The sequence below is a fragment of the Coregonus clupeaformis genome, chromosome 17, assembly GCF_020615455.1.
Source record: "Coregonus clupeaformis isolate EN_2021a chromosome 17, ASM2061545v1, whole genome shotgun sequence".
NCBI classification, from domain to species: domain Eukaryota; kingdom Metazoa; phylum Chordata; class Actinopteri; order Salmoniformes; family Salmonidae; genus Coregonus; species Coregonus clupeaformis.
This window is the reverse complement of record NC_059208.1, coordinates 42,603,448-42,625,449: the sequence shown is the minus strand read 5'-3', so window position 1 is coordinate 42,625,449 and position 22,002 is coordinate 42,603,448. Positions and strand designations below refer to the sequence as shown.

At 42.5% G+C, this 22,002-nt stretch overlaps 1 protein-coding gene across 2 annotated transcripts in view; it reads left to right on the top strand.

Moving 5' to 3' along the window:
* Positions 1-22,002, top strand: part of LOC121586445 (POU domain, class 2, transcription factor 2-like) — a 45,569-nt gene that overhangs the window by 9,497 nt on the left and 14,070 nt on the right. For both annotated transcript variants that reach the window (XM_045226364.1, XM_045226363.1), the window contains exon 2: positions 21,389-21,454. In XM_045226364.1, coding sequence (XP_045082299.1) covers positions 21,389-21,454 — 66 coding nt within the window. The remainder of the gene's footprint in view (positions 1-21,388; positions 21,455-22,002) is intronic.

Below are 22,002 nucleotides of genomic sequence, written 5' to 3'. Positions count from 1 at the left end.
TATAAATGGAATAGATGTTTAAAATTATTTTTGAACAGATGGAAAATGAACAGATGTTCATTTTCCATCAAAAAAACTATTTTGTTTTGTGATACAATTCTCCGTCAGATGGTTAGTTTGGTATTTTCTTTATTAGATTTGCTAATGTTTTACATACAAGCTTTCTGGTCCCGTGTGGCTCAGTTGGTAGAGCATGGTGCTTGCAATGCCAAGGTTGTGGGTTCGATTCCCACAGGGGACCGATATGAAAAACAAAAGTATGAAAATGAATGCTCTCAATACTGTAAGTCGCTCTGGATAAGAGTGTCAGCTAAATGACAAAAATGTAAACTCAAGTGCACATGCACACACTCCACATGCACACACTCCATTGCCAATCCTAGTACTTCTATGCTGACACCTTGCTGTCCCCAGTCCGCCTGGCCTTGCTGCTATTCCAGTTTCAACTGTTCTGCCTGCGGTTACGAAACCCCTACCTGTCCCAGACCTGCTGTTTTCAACTCTTAATGATCGGCTATGAAAAGCCAACTGAGAGACCTGAGCCCTAGGACCATACGTCGGGACTACCGGCCGTGGTGACTCCTTGCTGTCCCCAGTCCGCCTGGCCTTGCTGCTATTCCAGTTTCAACTGTTCTGCCTGCGGTTATGGAACCCCTACCTGTCCCAGACCTGCTGTTTTCAACTCTTAATGATCGGCTATGAAAAGCCAACTGAGATTTATTCCTGATTATTATTTGACCATGCTTGTCACTTATGAACATTTTTGAACATCTTGGCATGGTTCTGTTATAATCTCCACCCGGCACAGCCAGAAGAGGACTGGCCACCCCTCATAGCCTGGTTCCTCTCTAGGTTTCTTCCTAGGTTTTGGCCTTTCTAGGGAGTTTTTCCTAGCCACCGTGCTTCTACACCTGCATTACTAGCTGTTTGGGGTTTTAGGCTGGGTTTCTGTAAAGCACTTCGAGATATTAGCTGATGTAAGAAGGGCTATATAAAATAAAATTGATTGATTGATTGATTGATATGAAAGGTGATTTTCATTGACATTGAACATAACATGAGGCCCAAACATTAAACCACTCTGTGAAAATGCCTCTGTTGTTGACCAACACAGGAAGAAAAAGCCAAATGAATGATAATGGCCATTGGGTAGAAGCTTCACACTGTGTATAACTGCATTCTTTGTGTAAATTGCGTCCGCTCAACTCCCAATGCATCGTGGGAAGCAATTTGTGGCCCCTCCGAGTGTCAGCAAATGACTGTGTTCATGGTATTCCTGGTCATAATGTAGTGCCGAGTGGCATTTTCCTTTAAAAACAGCATAATTGAATGATTATTAAGGTGACCTTCAGGTTGTGCTCCTGCTGTATGACTGTAGTCGGTCCGTGGTTCAAGAGCTTCCAGTCGTGGTGGAAGTGCCTCCCGAGTGGCGCAGTGGTCTACGGCACTGCATCGCAGTGCTAGCTGTGCCACTAGAGATCCAGGCTCTGTCGTAGCCGGCCACGACTGGGAGACCCATGGGGCGGCGCACAATTGGCCCAGCGTCGTCCAGGGGAGGGGAGGGAATGGCCGGCAGGGATGTAGCAGCTCAGTTCATAGAGCATGGTATTTGCAACGCCAGGGTTGTGGGTTTGTTTCCCACGGGGGGCCAGTATGAAAAAAATAAAAAAATAATGTATGCACTCACTAACTGTAAGTTGCTCTGGATAAGAGCGTCTGCTAAATGACTAAAATGTAAAAATGTAAGTGTCACACCGCATCCTACAAATCCCACAAAGCCTGGTGGCTTTAATGTCTCGGGCCTGGTGGCCTTAATGTCTCAGGCCAACAATACGACTGTGTTTTTTCCTCATTTTTTTATGCTTCGTTGTGAATTATTGAAAGGGGGTGATAGAGTACGTTAGAGAAAGAAGACGTAAGCGGGGTTCAAACCCCCGCCGCTGGGGTGCATAGATAGTCCATGGTCGGCACCACTAATACTAGACCAGCCCCCGGCACTATATGACTGTATTTTAAATGGAAAGACTTGGCTCCCTCTGATCACATAGGAGAACATTAACCATTTTGTGATACTCTTTAAGTAACCTGTTACATCTTTTTATGTCGTGGTTCGGTCACATAACCATGGCCTTGGTCACCGATATTGCCCACCATCTTCTTTCTCTTCCATGTTGCCTTTCAAAGAGAGTCTGTAGAGTGGAGAGTAGGATGAACTTGTGACCTATGACTGATAGAAGAAGAGTTGAAGAAAAGGGAATTATATGCATAGGAATTGTTGATGAACTGTGAACGGTCAAATAAAAGGCAGCAAGACTCGCAGCCGTATAGAAATGACCCATCTCATTGGGGAGCAGAATTGTTCATATATTCCATATATTTGCATATACAGTATATACATATTATGACTTGCAGATGTGAGGGGTATATATCCGTCCACTCAGGGTGCTGAAATGACTAGAAAGACAGGGTGATGAAATGACTAGAGAGACAGGGTGCTGAAATGACTAGAGAGAGGGTGCTGAAATGACTAGAGAGACAGGGAGCTGAAATGACTGGAGAGGCAGGGTGCTGAAATGACTAGAGAGAGGGTGCTGAAATGACTAGAGAGGCAGGGTGCTGAAATGACTAGAGAGACAGGGTGCTGAAATGACTAGAGAGGCAGGGTGCTGAAATGACTAGAGAGGCAGGGTGCTGAAATGACTAGAGAGACAGGGTGCTGAAATGACTAGAGAGACAGGGTGCTGAAATGACTAGAGAAGCAGGGTGCTGAAATGACTAGAGAGACAGGGTGCTGAAATGACTAGAGAGACAGGGGGCTGAAATGACTAGAGACAGGGGGCTGAAATGGATAGAGAGACAGGGGGCTGAAATGGATAGAGAGACAGGGGGCTAAAATGACTGTAATAGAACTAGGTAGCTTTCACTAAGACTAATGATGTGCAGTTTTCCCTCACACTTCCATCTTATCACTATATATTTATTGAATATGGTGAATTATGTTTTTCACATGCATGTACATAATTATTAGCATACATTTTCTCTAGATAAATTGTAAATTAGTTTTAATTGATATACCGTAAGTTAACAAATGATTGGGCAAATAATTGTTGTGGCAATAAATGTGGAAGAAGGGAGTAATACATGAACAAGCTATTATAGGGTCTGAATACTTATGTAAATAAGGTATTTCTGTTGTTTATTTTTAATACATTTGCAAACATTTCTAACAACCTGTTTTCACTTTGTCATTATGGGGTGTGTAGATTGATGAGGGGAAAAAAGTATTTAATACATTTTAGAATAAGGCTGTAACGTAACAAAATGTGGAAAAAGTCTGAATACTCTCCGAATGCACTGTACAAGCTGTTGTATGATCTGTTTATATTTGGATCCACCACCTCGCACCTTACAAGAAAACATTACTCATTTACTAATGAACCCAATAATATTGACGACCCCCCCCAACACTCCTCTCCTTTCTCCTTCCCCCAGGAAAGAATGAGAGAAAGAGAAGTGAGAGATAGAGGGATGGGTCGGATGAGGGGGGACAGACAGAAGGCATTAAAATTCATGGCCTTTTTTATTTTCTGTGCTGAAAATCAATACTGTCTACTATGGATGAGGTGAACAGTGGACAACAGTGGTTGTGGGCCAGGGAGGGAGGGAGAGAGGGGTGGAGGAGAGGAGAGGGGGGGGAGTCGTCAATATTACCAGTGACACAGCCACTGCAGGCCAAGGTAAAAAATATGGCTGGACAATGGTGGGGGAGGGGAACCAAGGGTTCATTAAGTCTGACCAACAGTGTTGGATGCACAACAGGCCCTATTGTCTGAGCATCAGGACACACACACACCAAACAGCACCTACACACACACCGGAAAAAATCCAGCCACTCTCCAACCCTGACAGATGAGCATATAGGATTATACGTGTGCATACATATACATGCAAGTCAGGCATGCTTTGAAACAACGTTCCCTGCTATACTATAGGGGTGGTAGTGGTGCGCTCTAGGGAAGGTCTCTGCTGCACATATACTGTATATAGGATGAGGACTGGTGGTTACTATGGGGATAGGTGTGAGCTAGGGCCGGTGGTTTTAAGGCATAAACCGTCATAAATAATGGAGGGAGCCAATCCACATTGAAATGCAAAGGGTGCACCTCTGGCATGTTGGGTAATATTGGCTTTTTGAAAATGTATTTTTCATAAGAATCATCTCTGCACACGTGTGTTTTCCCATTTACGTACGTTTGCATTTTAATTGGGTGCCAAAGCAATATCAAAGTGACAACTAGTAACTGGAACGTCTTATGCGTAATATTTTCAAAATGTTATTGATTTTGCTGCAGTTAGAACATTTATGCAAACTCTGAGCTGGAAAATAAATTGTAATATCTTTATGTAATTATATTGAATCTCACAGCACTCTATCTCCTTATGCCAATAAATAAAAAATAAAAATAAAAGTTTTTTTTATGTCTTTCTTTTTTGCTTTAAGGATTAACTTACAGTAACATTATTTATACATTTTGATAAATATTGATCATTATTAATATATTTTTGCCCATATGGTGGTGTGTTCTGGGTTGGGCTCATATATAGCCTCTCTCTCTTCATACTCAGGTGTGTCCCCAGGAGAAACATGCCAATGTCAGCTGAAGAAATGAGCTGGATATTCAGTCAGAATATGGATGAGCCAGCTAACTCAATATGACAGTGTGGTGTGTGAGAGAGAATTGGAATGTGTAGACTTTTTGAACATCATAGTATAGGAATATTTGAGTGAAGGTTAGACATATATGAATTTTTAGGGCGCTTGGGAGTTGGAGTGAGTGAAATGTCATATAGTATGTATGCGGTGTCAATGCATGTGTGCCTGCATGCTTGCATGTGGTGCATAACTGTGTGTGCACTATATTGGGAGGACAGTATCCACAGCTAGATAATGTCAATAACATTGGCTACTTCTTTATGTACCAGAGTATGGTCCACTTAGCTCCCTGAGAATGCATAGTGCACAGAATCAGAGTCTCAGACTCAGTCTGCATATTGAATCAGCCAATAAGTAGGCATCCAGTCTACGCAGGTGCAGGATGCATGTCGGTGAATGGGAGGAACCTTTTGAAGTGGAAATGTGTCTGGTTGGCAGCGGGCCAGGGCATCAATAAAGCCAACTGGAGTTTGAGAGCCAGTGAGAGCCATTTAAGGTCCATTTCTCTCAGGCGTTACAGCACTCCCCTGGACCCCGTCGTGACACACCGCCCAATTAGAACCATGGAGGTGGTATAGTACAGCCTGCATTAACACTATACTGCAGGGGATGGTGCTGTGTTTGTGTGTGTGTGTGTGTGTGTGTGTGTGTGTGTGTGTGTGTGTGTGTGTGTGTGTGTGTGTGTGTGTGTGTGTGTGTGTGTGTGTGTGTGTGTGTGTGTGTGTGTGTGTGTGGATGTGTTTAACTACACTTGTGGGGACCAGATGCTATTTCTAGGGGGTTTAGGGTTAAGGTTAGAATTAGTGTATGGGTTAGAATTAGGTTTAGGGTTAGGGTTAGGAGCTAGGGTTAGGTTTAGGGTTAGGGTTAAGGTTAGGTTTTCAGGTTAAAGTTAGGGTTAGGGTTAAGGTTAGGGTTAGGGTTAGGGTTAGGGTTAGGGTTAGGGTTAGGGTTAGGTTTAGGGGTTAGGGGTTAGGAACAATAGGATTTTGAATAAGACTGAATTGTGTGTCCCCACAAGGTTAGTTGTACAAGACTGTGTGTGTGTGTGTGCAAGTAATGAATTACATAGATAGAAGTGTCTCATTATGCGAAATAACATATAGTAGTTATTGTGAGTGTTAACATATAGTTTATGGGTACACACAAGCACATCACACACCCCATACACTCATGAGGTTTCTACGTCTTCTAGTTTCATCCTCGATAACACCCCCAAAAGCCCCCCACCCTCTCTCACATACACACACACTCACAACTTGCTCTTAGGCACGTCTGTTTCCTTAGCGACCATTTCCAAGGTGCCCATTCCCCAGGGCCAGGGGAGGGGACTTGTGATGTCAGGCATGCATAGCGATACACCTGTAGTCCCTCCCTACCCATATCCCTCCGCTTCGGTGCTTAGCCTCCTTTCCCACTTACAGTAGTCCATCTCATAACCACGTAAGTTACTATAACCATAGAACATAAACTCAGCTCAAAGGAACTATTTTCTGAGTGCGAAATATTTTTGTTTAAGTGTGCAGAGGATTAATTTCGGTCACATACTCCGTTATCAATGTGTTTATTCACATTTATTTTATTATGATAGTGTAGACATGTTTTTTTGCCCTTTGGTTCATTTCTAGGGTCCTCAGTAGGCATTGACTGCATACTGTTAAGAAGATCCCACTTCTGAGCAGACGGGACACCATTATGTTAGCTTCATCTTTACTAAGATAAAACCGGATATGTTGTCAGAGCATTATGGGTACTGTAGTACATCATGCTACATGCGTAACTACCCATGTCCTAAGGGGTCAGCTTGACCCCTCACCCTGGGCCGTTGCCATGTTCTTTTTCTCTCATTACCCAAAAAAAGACCTTAATGTGATAAGTTCACTGCTCTCTGATTCGCTGTGTTGGGATGGGTCTTGTAGTCTGAGATATTTAGCATCAACAGTGGTGGAGTCGAGGAGTGGAAATAGTTCAACATTCTCCATGTTGGATCAGTTTTATAAACTCTGACACTGTTTCACCCAGGCCCTCCCCTCTTTCGCTCCCATTTAAACTTTTTCTCCCTCTGCCGCCACAACTGTTGCGCCTCAATCTTTTTTCAAACTTTCAACCTCCCGTTTACAACTCCCCTCCCCTGCCCTCTCTCTTTCTACACCCTCCCTCCCTCCCTCTCTCTCTCTCTCTCTCTCTCTCTCTCTATTGATCTAGTCATAGTTTTCCGTCTTCACTGTGCTGGCTGGCTGGCTTTAATCAATACAGATAATTGTCTGCTTTCTCCCGATGCCAAACAGTCTGTGTTTTTTCTCAATGAATCCAGGTCTTTCCCCTCCGAACCCCTCCGCACCCCTCCCCTCGCCCGGGAATCCCTCCATTAATGACAGGAGATAACCTGCTTTCCTTACCGATTTTCTCCCCCTCCCTCCTCCCCCTGCTCCCTCGTTCATCGATCGGCGTGAGATATCGCCCCTCGTGCCTCTTCTACGAATGTAAACACGACGAACACGTGGCATTTGTGAGTACAAACATACACTTGGATACACACACACACTCCATATTAGGTAGGCCCAGGCCCCATCATGCCTCACTCTGCACGTACAGTATACGCCCCATCAAGCCTAGAACATGTTAATAGCCTACGTGGCTGCTTAGGCAGTTAAGTGACTTTAGTAAGTGTCAATGGACTCTTCTGTGATTAGCATGTGTTTTGAGACTTCTGTAGGACTTGACTCAACATTCTGCACTTCAACTTTCGCCTGTCAGTCACACACGTAATCACTGAAAGAGTTGTAGTTTTATTCAACAGTTTTTACCTTGAAAAAGCTAAATCGTCCAGAAACGGTCCCTTTGAAATTACAGTTGATGGTCAAAGTTCACTTTTATGATGATAAAAGTTGTAAAAAATGATAGAATTGATGTGCTCTTTGCTCACGTTGACAAACAGAAAACCCATACTGTGAATGGAAACCACTCCAATAAGCCCAACTAAATGCACATAACACATCGACAGCGTGGGCCCAATCATGCACTATAATTATTACCTAGCTAGCTTCATACAGTAGGGGCAAGGCCACTCTATTATGACATTGTCTATATACAAAGCTCCTCAAATCATCTCAAAAGAACTAGACTCCACACTGGGCTGCAATGTGATCCGGCACACCACATACAAAGCTCTGAAATGAATAGCATGCAACGGGCTTATGAATAGAAGGTGAAAGGCTATGAACATTCCAGACATACATTAGGCATGGTATGCAAGGCCAAAATATACAGAACATGGAGGAACTAGAGCACACAACATACGAACACGCAAAGTGAAAATGTTACATATGTATGTGCAAGGCCAACCTATCAGCATATTTAGCAAGAATAGGTCTATAGAAATGTAATATGAAACTACAACAAAAGCATGAATAGAAAATAACTACCTCAAGGACCATTATTGAGTTGAATCTATTCATATACTCTACATCTATTTGTACATGTATTTTTACAGTACATGTATTTTACAGTACATGTATTTTTACAGTACATGTATTTTTACAGGTTGTACTTCCTGTAAACAATACAAATGCAGTATATGCTTGAAACTTTTCCCCATAGTCCTTCGCCCCTTGAATTAAAGCCCAGAAGATTTGTATTTCAAATCTAAAGCACATCCTGTTCTCTCTCCCCTAGCTGTTATGATCTGTGTTTCATCTCACTCCGTTCAACAACTTGAGTGCGACAGAGAGACCCAGTGGAGAGACGTTGCGGCCATTTTGTTTCTCTTGTTTTGCCGCCTGCAATGTGAACAAACCCTGATCCACAGTGGTGTGAAATGGTGGTCAGCCGGGGGATGCGAAGAGCTCTCCAGCCACTCGGGCCTCATTGCTGCTGTGTTTAAGTGGCCCTAGATGAACATGACACTGTGCTGGTCCAGCATGTAGCCTACCAGCACGCCTAGAGCCACGGCACACGGGCAGGACACACACATGTGTTCGCACAAGCGTGTGCACACACACAAACACACACACACACAGATCTCTCAAACCTCTATACTCCTGCATTGTATGTGGCCCCTGTTGTTTTGTAAGCAGTTCAAACCTCCGTCCTTTATATGAAGTCATCTTTTCTTTCTTCCATCAAGGTTATCATTGTTATAGTCTCCCCTGTGGTTTCAACTAATACAAAAAAACGAACACACACAATTGCTGCAGCATTACACAGACTACCAGTATATAAGGAAACATTTTTGACCAGTACAATCAGTAATTGTTTGATTGCTCAATTGGGCAGTTGCTATGTTCTTACACAGTTATGTTCCACTTTGACAATTTCTCTTCCTCACAAAATGGATTTCCAGGGATATGAACTGAAGAGATGACAATACATACATTGTTATGCTTGAAAAACCATGGTAACACTTTACTTACCTTATCTTACTTTACTTACCCAGCAGGTATAATGGTTTATATCTTGTAAGTGTTGAAGCCTTTGTAATAACGCTTATAAAATATATTTGTTGGGTTCAAGCTATATGTAGTAATTGTTTAGATCATCTGAGAATTTCGCTAGATTATTCCTACATCATCTCCTATTGTGTTAGTCATTACAGATGTAGGATTTTAATTTGAGACAGTTTGCTAAAGCAGGAAAATAATCCTGCAGCAACAGGAAATGTTAATTATTACGTGGATTATAATTAATGGACATTTTTGTAGGGGTTGATACATTTTTTGTCAAGTCTGAAATTTCAAAGTGGAAATTACAAACTTCAGAAGCCTTTTTAAACCTCAAATACACTACATGTTTTAAATGTCCTGCATTGCAGGAATGTTCTCCTGCAACAGGGTGATCAAATGAAGATCCTACATCATGCTAATTAGGTGATTTAAATAATAATTTAATCAATTTGAATTATGTTTGATAATTCAAACAGATTTTTTTTGTCTGATACATTTGCATTTGACCTCATGTGATTATTAATGTAGTCAAAACTTAAGAAGTATACAAGCCTGTTCTCTAAACAATTGGCCAGTTTTAGCATTTTACCAAACGGAACAAAGCAGGTCAAAGAACAGCAGTGTATTTTCCATAGGACTTTCGGCCAACTCAAATCGGAGCCACACACTCAGACGCGTTGTTTTTTGTCCTTGGCGACAATTGCCGTCCTTGACGACCATATAGCGCCGACATGGCAATACGACGTTCACCGTCTGAGAGAGGAGAAGGGCCTTTTGTGTGTGTCATTTGGTGAGTGAACATAAGTGGTGACGAGACGGTCAGAGGGTCCGCTGATGGAGGGAAGGTAAAAATAGAGAGATAAGAGACACTTTTGACTGGGGGGCTGTGGCCAGCAACAGTCGCAGCTACAAAAGAACTATGGCCCTCAGAATCAGCTATCCCGCCAAACCCCACCCTCGCCCGATTCGTTCGACACACCTTCCCCCAAATGGAGTTTGTTAACTGAATGACGAGACAGTGTTATAAAACAAGGCAGTCTTCTGTCTGTAGTCTGCGTAACTCGGGCTAGAGTCTGCCTCAGGGAATTGTGGGTGCAGATCCCAGGCCCAAGGGCGGCACACTGCGATGTTGCAAGAAGACCAATCGTCCAATCGCACTCCCTGTGGAATTTTTTGTACACCTGTTTGAATCCCCTCTTATCCCCAAATTCTGAATCTGCCCCTCTTATCCCTAGTCCCACCGTGAGCGGTCACGCTTCAAGCTCAGGGATTTCTGCTGAATTTCTAGTCCGGACACCAGTTGTGTTGCTGTGTTGTGTTGCTGTGACTGGCTGAATCCAGCAGCTTTCATCAAATATATATATATATATCTGTTTACACACGTGTAAAAAAAATTATATACTTATTCAGTGTTATAACTGACTTTTCTATGTTCTCTCTATATGTATATTGTGCTTTTGCTGAGGGTCATTTTTACTGGAACTTGCTAGAATAACAAAAATCTGATGGGAGGAAATGACAAAGGAGGAGCAGAGGGACCGGTGGGGGGGAATATATGGACACTTATGCTCATGTTTTCATTCACATTTATATTCTCTGGCCTCTGGAGTTTATGTGTGTGACTCGGGCGTTGTGTTTGGAGTGCGGTTATGTAAATAAAAAGCTAGGCGCTCTGCCTCTTAACCTCTGAAAACAGTGAGATGCGAATTTGAATCCCCCAGCGAGCCGAGCCAGAGAGAGAGGAGAGAGGGGTGAGGGGAAGAAAGGGGGGAGGGATGAAGAGGAGGGGGGTGCAGAGTGGAGGCAGAGGCCGTTGCGAAAGTGCCTCCGGAGTGCGCGGGTCGGTGCAACCCCTGTGAGGGGCCCCGATCGATACAAACTCAGAGCAATAAAGCTTTCTCCCTGTCATCTCCGCAGAATACAAAGCAGAATGGGGAAGGAAGGAAGGGAGGGAGGGGGGGGGGATAGAGGGGTGAAAAGCTGTTCCGCTAGCCAGACCAATTTCCTAACCCCCCCATCTCCCCTCTCCCCTCCAACCACAAACCACCACCTTCTTCTCTCTCTCTCGCTCTTTCTTTCAGACCCTTCTTTTCCCCTCAGTTTTTCCATGGCTCTTCATGTTTCACTTACATCACGTATTATATCATTAATGGCGTTTGAATAAATAGACTCAATAATTCATCATTGTTATTTGAAAGAGATTGATAGAGCAGAAGAAGGGACTGAGCAAGTGTGGGTCCAGAGGAAAGGTACAACGCTGAGAAAAATAGAAGGATGAAGAGAAGGAGAGAGGAGGGATGAGAGGTTTAAAGGGGGGTATATGAAGAAAGAAGAGAGGGGATAGGGTGATGGCCTTAGAGGAAGGGGAAAGGGAGGAAATAGGTATTACACTGAGAGAGAGAGATGGATATGCCGATGGATGGAGGGAGAAAGAAGGGGGGAAAGGGGGAATATTTAACAGGACATGAAGAGAGAAAGACAGGAGGGATAAAGAGGTCAAATAACCATTCTCTTTAATTCAGAGCCAATTTAAGTCTAGGCCAATCGATAGACCTATAAACTGAGCAATCTAACACCGACCATAACACATACTGTAGATCACATTGTTTCATTGGTTAGGAGGCGCTGTCATGTCAAATGACTGTCTGTCTGTCCGCGCTTTCATCACACTTTTGATGCTGATGGATATTCACATCAGTTTAGCCCAGTTTATGTCCATAGAAATAGAATATATTCTATTCATTCTAGTCATTCTATTTCTAAGTTTATGTCTCCTGCTGTTCAAGACGAGAGAGTCGCTAGACATTCTTATAAATAAAGCCTTTATACTTTCATTTTGGCCACATCCAGATATTTTTCTCTCCCTCTCTCTCTCTGGACTGTATGTCCGTCGGTCTGTCTGTCTTGTCATTTTATTATCTCCCTCCATCTTTTTGCGTCCAGCCGTCCACCCCAACGGAGGAAAGGATGAAGGCATGAAGAGAGGAAAGTAACACGCAGTGGCTATTTCCCCTTCTCCTCTCCCCCTCTCCCTCCATTTCTTTGTTTATCTGCATCCCTCTGTCCCGCTCCATGGGGAGGTCAGTAATAATGGTGAAGACGGAGTGAGGGAGGGAGGTGCGATTATTGTCTTGTCGGGAGTCAGAGGGATCGATCGGCCCAGAAATATGTGGTGCGAGAAAGAGGTACTGTATCGGATATAATAAACACTCCAGAGAGATGCATTCGCACACACACACACTCGTATACGCATGCACACACACACACACAACACATACAAACATACATCTGCACAAATAATTACCTACCTGCACACACTCACTCTTGAGAGCCGCAGAAAGACTCTGAAAGAAACTCTACATTGCAGTAAGAGACAAGCAAATGAAAGACACAGTCCTTAAGGATTTGGTCCTGAAGGATTTTTTCAAAGCCATTCAAGTATGTGAAGACACCTTTGCGCCTTTCAGCGTTATGTTTTCTTCCTATTCAAGCTTATCAATGAGTTGGGCTAAAGGGTGGAAAAACATACTTATACTTAATGATTAACACGCACCGAAACACACACTTACACACTTATTCACACACACACAGGCACATACACAGTTATCGTTCACTGCTGTTGCCTGGCAACGTGCCTATGTGTCCTATTGGAGCACAGCGCTGTCCAGTGATGTCATGACCAACGCTGCTGACCAGTGCTGCTACACCCTGTAGTTCTGTGAACCGGGGATGAATAGGAAAGGAGATAAGGAAAGAGGTATAAGGATAGATAGATGGATAGAGAGATAATGAAAGAGAGAGCGTAGTAGAGGAGAGCAGTGATAGGTTCAGAATGAGAGGGGGGAAAGTGATAGATGAGCAGCTTTCAATGTTGCTTTACAATCCAAGCTTTTCGGATTAATTTTATTAAGTCTACAAAGAAGTGGCTGAATGCTGCATCAGTCTTTGTCAAGTAGTATATCCTCAGAAATCCACTGTTTTTTCATATATATTTTTCCAGAGATTAATCTATTTACAGAAATTCATAACTTTTATTTTATTTTATATAAAACATCCAGAATAGCCTACATCTGAAGTTGTGAAAAGCAGTGGTAGAAATTGCTGAATGTGCGTGTGTGGTCATCAACTCCCAAAAACACCTCTTACGATCAACTCCCCCTTATGACCGTACGGTCGGTCGTATGTCTTGAGAAGAGACTGCGTTCTAATTTTTAACCTTTAGCTCCCCTCTGTAAAAACAGCCATTGTTCTGTTCCATTATCTGTAAACCAGGTCAACATATAACCAGGTAGCAGTCCAACTCCTTGCATCAAGTACTGAGTTACATTGGTCACTTGTGTACATCAGTTGCAGTATGGGTTATTGTCAATGGATTTTTATTTTTACCTTTATTTAACTAGGCAAGTCAGTTAAGAACAAATTCTTATTTACAATGACGGCCTACACCGGCCAAACCCGGACGACGCTGGGCCAATTGTGCGCCGTCCTATGGGACTCCCTATCACGGCCGGTTGTGATACAGCCTGGAATTGAACCAGGGGGTCTGTAGTGATGCCTCAAGCACTGAGATGCAGTGCCTTAGACCGCTGCGCCACTCGGGAGCCCATAATGCAATGGTCACGTCATTTTCTCCATCTCCTCAGTGGGCCTGCTCAGATGCAATTCAGTAATCCTCTACACTGATTTACCGATCTCTCTGACAGTTGGAATTCTTAGAACACAGGTCCTATAGTTCTATATAGGTCTTCAGGACAGTGAGTGCATACATGGGGAATAGCAGTTAGCAGTAGCATTGGATCCTGTTGGGGCAGAGCACAAGTGAGCAGGGTCTTTAGAGCCCCATAGACCACAGGGTCCCCGCAGAGGGTCCCCAGATGACTCCTCTCTGTGTGTGTTTGTGTGTTTGTGTGTGTGTGTGTGTGTGTGAGTGTGAGTGTGAGAGAGAGAGAGAGAGAGAGAGAGAGAGAGAGAGAGAGAGAGAGAGAGAGAGAGAGAGAGAGAGAGAGAGAGCGAGAGAGAGAGAGAGAGAGAGAGAGAGAGAGAGAGAGAGAGAGAGAGAGAGAGAGAGAGAGAGAGCGAGAGCGAGAGAGAGAGAGAGAGAGAGAGAAATGTGGGGGGTTGGGACCAGGGCCGAGCGAGGCAGGAGGCACGGGGTGAATAGGGTGTTTGCTGTTGGTCGGGGCCATGTGGCTGACCTCTTGACATCCACACGCCTGTCTGGACCCTCCGCTCTCCACAAAAAGGCCCCCCTGTCGCCCCCTGAACCCCCTCACACTGCCCCCCTCTACACACAACCCACGCGCCGTCTGTCACCATCACTAGACAGGCGTGAGGGAGAGGGAGTAAGACCCCTTCAGCCACCCTCCCTCCTATCCCCTCCCCCTCTCCTCCTAATTCCCTGACAGTGACCCTGAGCATCCCTCCCCTCCCCCACCTCGGCCCCTGTCAGCGTCCCGCGCCGCCCAAAGACAGATACATCATCTGCCGAGAGGCCCCCCACTCCCATTAACACTGATAGACTTGGGCCCCTCGCAGCCTGCTGGCCGAGGTATATAGGGATGGGCTGGGGGGGGGTGAGGTAAGGATGGGCTGGGGGGAAATAGGACCCCTGGCCAGAAGGGTGATGATGGGGGAAGTATGACTGTTAAAAACACTGTTTACATGGACTCTTTTCATGTATTTTGTGGATGAGGTGACCGTGTGAATGCGTGTGTGTGTGAAAGCAGTTTTATATCTTTCATCTTCCAGTATTCTTCTTTCAGTATTTCCATCTCCTCTTTTTATATAAATGTTATAGAGATGCAATGGACTTGAACCATATACTTAACAGCATAGACTTTAAGCAGTGTTTTGGTGTGTTTGTGATTTTCAAAGAGTTACAGACTGTCCGAGCTCTTACCATGCCAGAAGCAGACAATACTGAGTCTATGTAATAAAACGTAATCTAAGGTAGTTGAATTGTGAGAGCTTATGTGCTGCTGTTATGAGAAAATATAGTGTGATATGATTGAAGAGTGAAGCACCACAGCGGGTCTCACCCTGCTGTTTGTCCTACAGCAGTCTGTGAGCCCCTCCTCAGAATCAGCAGGTTAGTGCTGCCACCATGTGGTAGTCTTTAGCTACACAATTTCCTCAAATCCTGTTAATATCCAACAGATTCTCAAACGAAACGGAATTTCTGTTCGGAATTTAAATTACACACAGTATGTAATGATAAGAACATACTGTATCTGCCTACATAGGCGACTGTGAAGAAGTGGGAGTAAGAAATTGGAAAGAAGAAAGAAAGAGCGACATGGGGTGAGTGAAGGCAGGCGGAATGATATTTCTCCTCGTATGACCAGTAGTTTCCAGCAGCCACCCAAAGCACTTTCCAACTGCGACACATTCACTCGTTCTTTCCTTTTCGTATTTGGGCTTGCTGTTTTCTCTTCTTCCGCCCAGCCTCTCACTTTCTTTCTCCCACTCTGTACGTTCTGAAACCACCTCTCCTTCCTTCATCCTCCTCCTCAGACCTTGAACTTGATACTGACCCTAATACACTTTTTTGTATGACTTTGTTGCAATTTGTACAAGTATGTGGTACATTTTCACAACTCTAAGCACAAAAATCTAAACAGATCATCAAAATGGCTCATGTTTCAAAACTCTAAGCACATTTCCAATTGACTGAGTACAAGAAACAAATTCACAAAGGCACTTGTTCACTGCACCAAATCACTCTTTCAATTACTCTAGCAACTCCGTGTGGCGGGCCAGGCACCTGCAGGCTGACTTCGGTCATCAATTGTTTCCTCTGACACATTGGTGCAGCTGGCTTCCGGGTTAAGCTGGCGGGTGTTAAGGAGCGCGGTTTAGCGGGTCATGTTTTGGAGGAGGCATGACTTGTACTTCGCCTCTCCCGAGCCCGTTTGGGAGTTGCAGCAATGAGACAAGATCACAATTGGATATCATGAAAAGGGGGTAAAATAAAAATTATTAAGTATCTGCTTTTCAAAATGCAATATTCATTTTACTTTTGATATGATTTTCCTGTCAGTTATTTACAATACAATTAACTATCACTTAATCAAACTGCTCAAAACTGATAACTACTGAACCAAAATGATGTAGTGCCTAGTTTTATAGTTTGATAACTGCTGAACACTGTATCAATTTGACATCAATTTATGTTGGAAGGTTAAACCAAATCATATATAGATGTGGCTGTAAATACTACATCACCATTCTCCATCAGCCAGTGTGCTTCAATAGGACAAAGTGGAAAGAGTCACTCTATGTGCTACTATTTGGAATTATAGTGTAGTGTACAATGCACTGCTGAAATACCTGGGTTGTATATAACAAAATATTCCACTCATTACTTGAATTTCATTGATACACTCACTGTAAGCTGATGAATTTCAAGCAGAGAGACAGGCGATACTGTATCAGTTGACAAGTCACTTAGAAAAGGTGATCTTATAAAATGTTGCATGAGGCAGAAATTGTATTTAACACCGTACTACGTTTTTACAGTAGCCAACTGCTTTACATACTGTATAAGGATAATGAAACTGTAAGACTGATAGATTTCTCAACATGCTCACAACCTGCCATTGGATACAAATTATAAAAAATGGTGCATGTCAAGTTATAGTCAAATACTGTATGGAAAATTATATTTACCATCTACTATTCTTTATATTCAGCACTTCAAAAAGGAGAGTTTTGAAATGTGTATCTTGTATTTTTTTTGCTATTGGATAAATGGTAGTTAAAATTACTAAATGGTGAGCCCCCCCCCCCCCCACACACACACACAAACACAACAGGCATCATCGTCTTATTTTTACCAATATCCCCCTCTATCTCTTTCTAGTGTTCTTTCCTTCGCTCATGCACTACATATGTTACAGGATGTGGCGGGAGGAGGATGGGGGTGTAGAGGGGGACGGTGAAAGAGTCGTAGTGGGAGGAGGGAGAATTATGAGTGAGGTGATAAGGTAATGTTCATCATCACCATCTCTTTAAACTCACATATTTGCATGTAGAATAGAGCTCAAACCGGACCCGTAAGAAGCCTAATATTAACATTTATTATTTATTATATCTCTCATTTTACTATTCAGGTTCAGCTATAGCTATTTTCATATCTACATTTCTACTACATCTTAGGCTTTGCGTGAAAGCGTGAATGTGGAAAAAATAAAATAAAAAGAGAGTGGAAAGGCAAAAAAGAGAAGGAAAACAGGAAGGTCAGTACAGAAGAATGACTTTCTTACTGTAAGATGGTGGCTATGGTCCACAATAATGTCTGATTCCCAGGTAAGTACTCCGCTCTTCGTCTTGTACCAATTACTGGTTAATGGTCTCTCCTGGGGTGGAGGCTTTGGGGGTTAATTAACGTTGCCGTCGGTAACAAGCGCTGCTAATTAGTGAACATCAAAACAAGCTCTGCCGGTCATAATGAAATGTCAGGTCATCTCTCCTGAGGAAGACCAACGTGTGTGTGTGTGTGTGTGTGTGTGTGTGTGTGTGTGTGTGCGCGCGCGCGTAAAGTATAGGCTCATGTACAGTCTACCAGGGTATCATTTTACCGCTACTTCTAGATGTGTATAACCATTGTTAGGCGGTGTGTATTTTGCGGTGTGCATTTGCATGAAAACTAGTGATGGAAAGTCAAGTATGTCAGGTAGTAGGCTATTGCATAAAAATGAATCACAGGACAGAGGCAGGGATTGACATTATGGTCAGAAAGGCACAAGTCAGGACTATGTTTTGGTTGACCGAAGATTATGATCACTATCCGAACATGTAAATGAGCTATTAACACGCAGTCATATACAATAGGCCTATTGCCTGCCTTACCCCAGCACATAGGGGAGGAATCAGAAAGATAAGTAGGCCTACTGATTTTTATTTATTTTGGTTGTTGTCAGCAAAAAAAATCTCAGCGCAGGCTCAATTTGCCCAACTGCCATTATTGCCATAAATTGCCTCTCTTTCACGTAAACAATGATGGGGAGGAACCAGAGAGATCCGTTTTAGGCTAGGCTATTAGAATTCTTTGCAGTTTGGTTTTTAATCAGAGCAGCACGCTCAACTTTCGCTGCATATAATTATAGGCCTGTCAATAATTAGAGCCATTCGAATTGTAACACATTTAAACCTGTGACTCACCATGGTGTCAGTGTTGAGGGTGGAAGAATTTAGTGTTCCAAAAAAAGCTAACCGAAATGGTAGGCCTATAGATGCTGAAAGGGTGCTCAGAGTTTCGCTTATATGCATAGAGGCTTATTACTGTAGACAATCTATTTGACCTCGTCTTCAAGTACGCTTTGTTGGACACTAATGTAATAAAACAGTACGTTCACTTTATCCTTTTGCAAACTATTTAGGCACATTGATTGTCCCAATAAATGGCGCGAAATTAATCATTGTGCTTGAGGAAATCTACAGGTATGCAAAATTAGTCACGTGCAGATATGCAACCATAACTTGATAGTATAATAATATGCCATTTAGCAGACGCTTTTATCCAAAGCGACTTACAGTCATGTGTGCATACATTTTGACGTATGGGTGGTCCCGGGGATCGAACCCACTACCCTGGCGTTACAAGCGCAATGCTCTACCAATTGAGCTACAGAGGACCACAGTAGGAAGGATACTACCATACCAAACTTTCAGATAAATATTTGTATTTCTCATGAATGTCGATAACCCAGGTAACTCTTGAATTATATCATGGTTTGAAAATGTGACGTTTTTAGGCTTTCATAACAGCTAGGCTAAACGTTTGTCTATTCAAATGTGGCTAATTAGTGAACATCAAAACGAGCTCTGCCGGTCATAGTTGTAATGAAATGTCTGGTCATCTCTTCTGAGGAAGACCAACGCGTGTATGTGTGCGCGCGCGCGTAAAGTATAGATTCATGTACAGGCTACCAGGGTCATATTTTACCGCTACTTCTAGATGTGTATAACCATTGTTAGGCGGTGTGTATTTGCATGTCTTTGTGTTATTCTTAACACCCCTCTCTTTCTGGGGATGGAGGCAATACAATATGAAGACTAGTGATGGAAAGTCAAGTAGGCTATGTCAAGTAGTAGATTATGCCATAAAAATGAATCATAGGACAGAGGCAGGGATTGACATTAAGGTCAGAAAGGCACAGATCTGGACTATGTTTTGGTTGCCCGAAGATTATGATCACTTTCCCGAAAATGTAAATGAGCTATTAACACGCAGTCATATACAATAGGCCTATTGCCTGCCTTACCCCTGCACATAGGGGAGGAATCCGAAAGATAAGTAGGCCTACTGATTTTTATTTATTTTGGTTTTTGTCAGTCAAAAAATAATCTCAGAGCAGGCTCAATTTGCCCAACTGCTATTATTGCCATAAACTGTCTGTCTTTCACGTAAACAATGGGGAGGAACCCGAGAGATCAGTTTTAGGCTAGGCTATTGGAATTATTTGCAGTTGGATTGTTTTCCCTCAGAGCAGCACGCTCAACTTTTGCTGCATATCATTATAGGCCTATTAGTCTATAATTAGAGCCATTAGAATTGTAACAAAGCTAAACCAATGACTCACCGTGATGTCAGTGTTGAGGGTGGAAGAAATTTAGGCATCCAAGAATAGCTCATAGAAATGGTAGGCCTATAGAGGCTGAAAGGGTGGGTGGAAGATGCTCAAAGTTTCGCTTATATGCATAGAGGCTTATTACTGTAGACAGTCTATTTGACCTCATCTGCAAGTAGACTTTGTTGTTCACTAATGTAATGAAACCTTTAACCCTTTGCAAACTATTTAGGCACATTGATTGGCCCAATAAATGGCGCGAAATTATTCATTGCGCTTGAGGAAATCTGCAGATATGCAAAATTAGTCACGCGCAAATAGGCAACCATAACGTGATAGTAGGAAGGACATTACCATACCAAAGCTTCCGATAGATATTTGTATTTTCTCATGAATGTCGATAACCCAGGTAACTCTTAAATGATATATCATTGTTTGATAATGTGACGTTTTTAGGCTTTCATAACAGCTAGGCTAAACGTTTATCTATTCAAATGTGAATATTTAGATTAGAGGTAAACAAGTAGAATGGAAAATGTCGGAGTTGTTTTCCATGACACGACGTTCATTTCAGGTTCATAAGGCCTAACATGAATTATTATTTGAAATATAATTAGTGCAGCTATTATAACATAGGTAGGCCTATACTGCAATTAAAACAACTGTAGACTATTACAAAATCTTTTAAGACATGCATGTAAATAGCTTACCCTATTAGCTTGTCAAATGCCTTGCGCTCCATCATACATAATTATTTGTGTCATTCATTCTTGTGTCATTCATTGTAGGTCAAAATTAACCTTAGTTTAAATTCAAGACAAATTATGAAGAATAGTTTTTATTTAAAAAAGGCTACATTTGGAGCATAATACATTTCTGTCAAAAACGTGTATGCATAAATAAATTCTCTTCAATTTGAGCCTCTAATCTATTGTACAAAAATGACCAGTTGAAATCATTTGTCTAGGCCTATGCAATTAAATTATCGAGGTTTTTGACAGACATTCCCAAAAATGTAGACTTAGCCTATATGAAATGAGTCACAGTATTCCTCTTATTTCTAATTATGTGAAAGATGTATTATTGTAATTTGTATTGTGTATTTATTTATACAGTATGTAATGTATTTGGAAATCTTGAATACCACTTTCACATTTATGTTTGACGTGAAATTGTTTATTTTTCCCAATTCTGTAAAAACATATGACTGTGTTATTCATGCTGCAATTTCCCCTCCAGAAAATCACATTCCTTTACCGACGCTGACTTTATTACAAATAGATTAGTTGGATTTATGGTGGAGAGATTTGAAAAGACGTGGACTGTGCCACCTAGGCGCATGCCAGGTTTCATAACCATTTCACTTGTGTTCATTAAGCCAGCCTGATGGAAATATAGTTTTTGGCCTCTCTCTCTCGAGTCTTGTGTGCATAGCATGCGTTACGGCATAAAATTGAACATGTCCCTGTGACACTCATAAACCGGAAAGCCACTGTGTGATCCAAGGAGAATCGGAGATGGAGGGAGGGGAAGAAAGGGTGAGGAAGATTTTCTCCCTGTGAATCTCTCATCCTCATCCCTCCATAAATGCTGGGCGGGCTGGGGATGTTTGTCAGTTGGAAACATGTTATATTTAACCTGCTTCCCTCTCTCCCCTGCAGATATCAGGATGTCAAAACCAGCAGAGGATGAGAAGACTGGGGCAGACTTTCCAGGGGAGAGCACAGGTAACCATTAATATCAGTTATCATCAGGCCTATTATATGTTTGAATGAAAAGTATGTTGTGTGTGTCTGTTTGTGTTCTCATATTGATTGGGGAAAGTGGGCTAATCTGGTGTATTGTTTTTAGATGTATTTACATTTAAGTCATTTAGCAGACACGCTTATCCAGAGCGACTTACAGCAGCAATTAGGGTTAAGTTCCTTGCTCAAGGGCACATTGACAGATTTTTCACCTAGTCAGGGATTCAAACCAGCGACCTTTCGGATACTGGTCCAATGCTCTTAACCCCTAGGCTACCTGCGCCCTATGACACAAAATATCCACAATAACATACCTCAAATATTCACCTTTGGTCACGTTTCTCACATGTTCCGAACAGAGAGTGAGAATTTTTTAGTCAGCCTGTTTGTATGACTTATGCACGTGCCACTATACCTCCATATAAGTCACTGATCAGAGTCATATTGTCACACACCTACGTGTTTAACTAGATTTAGCTGACAGCTTGGGCTGCGGAATGTTAGTAATTTACATTTGAAAAAACATATTT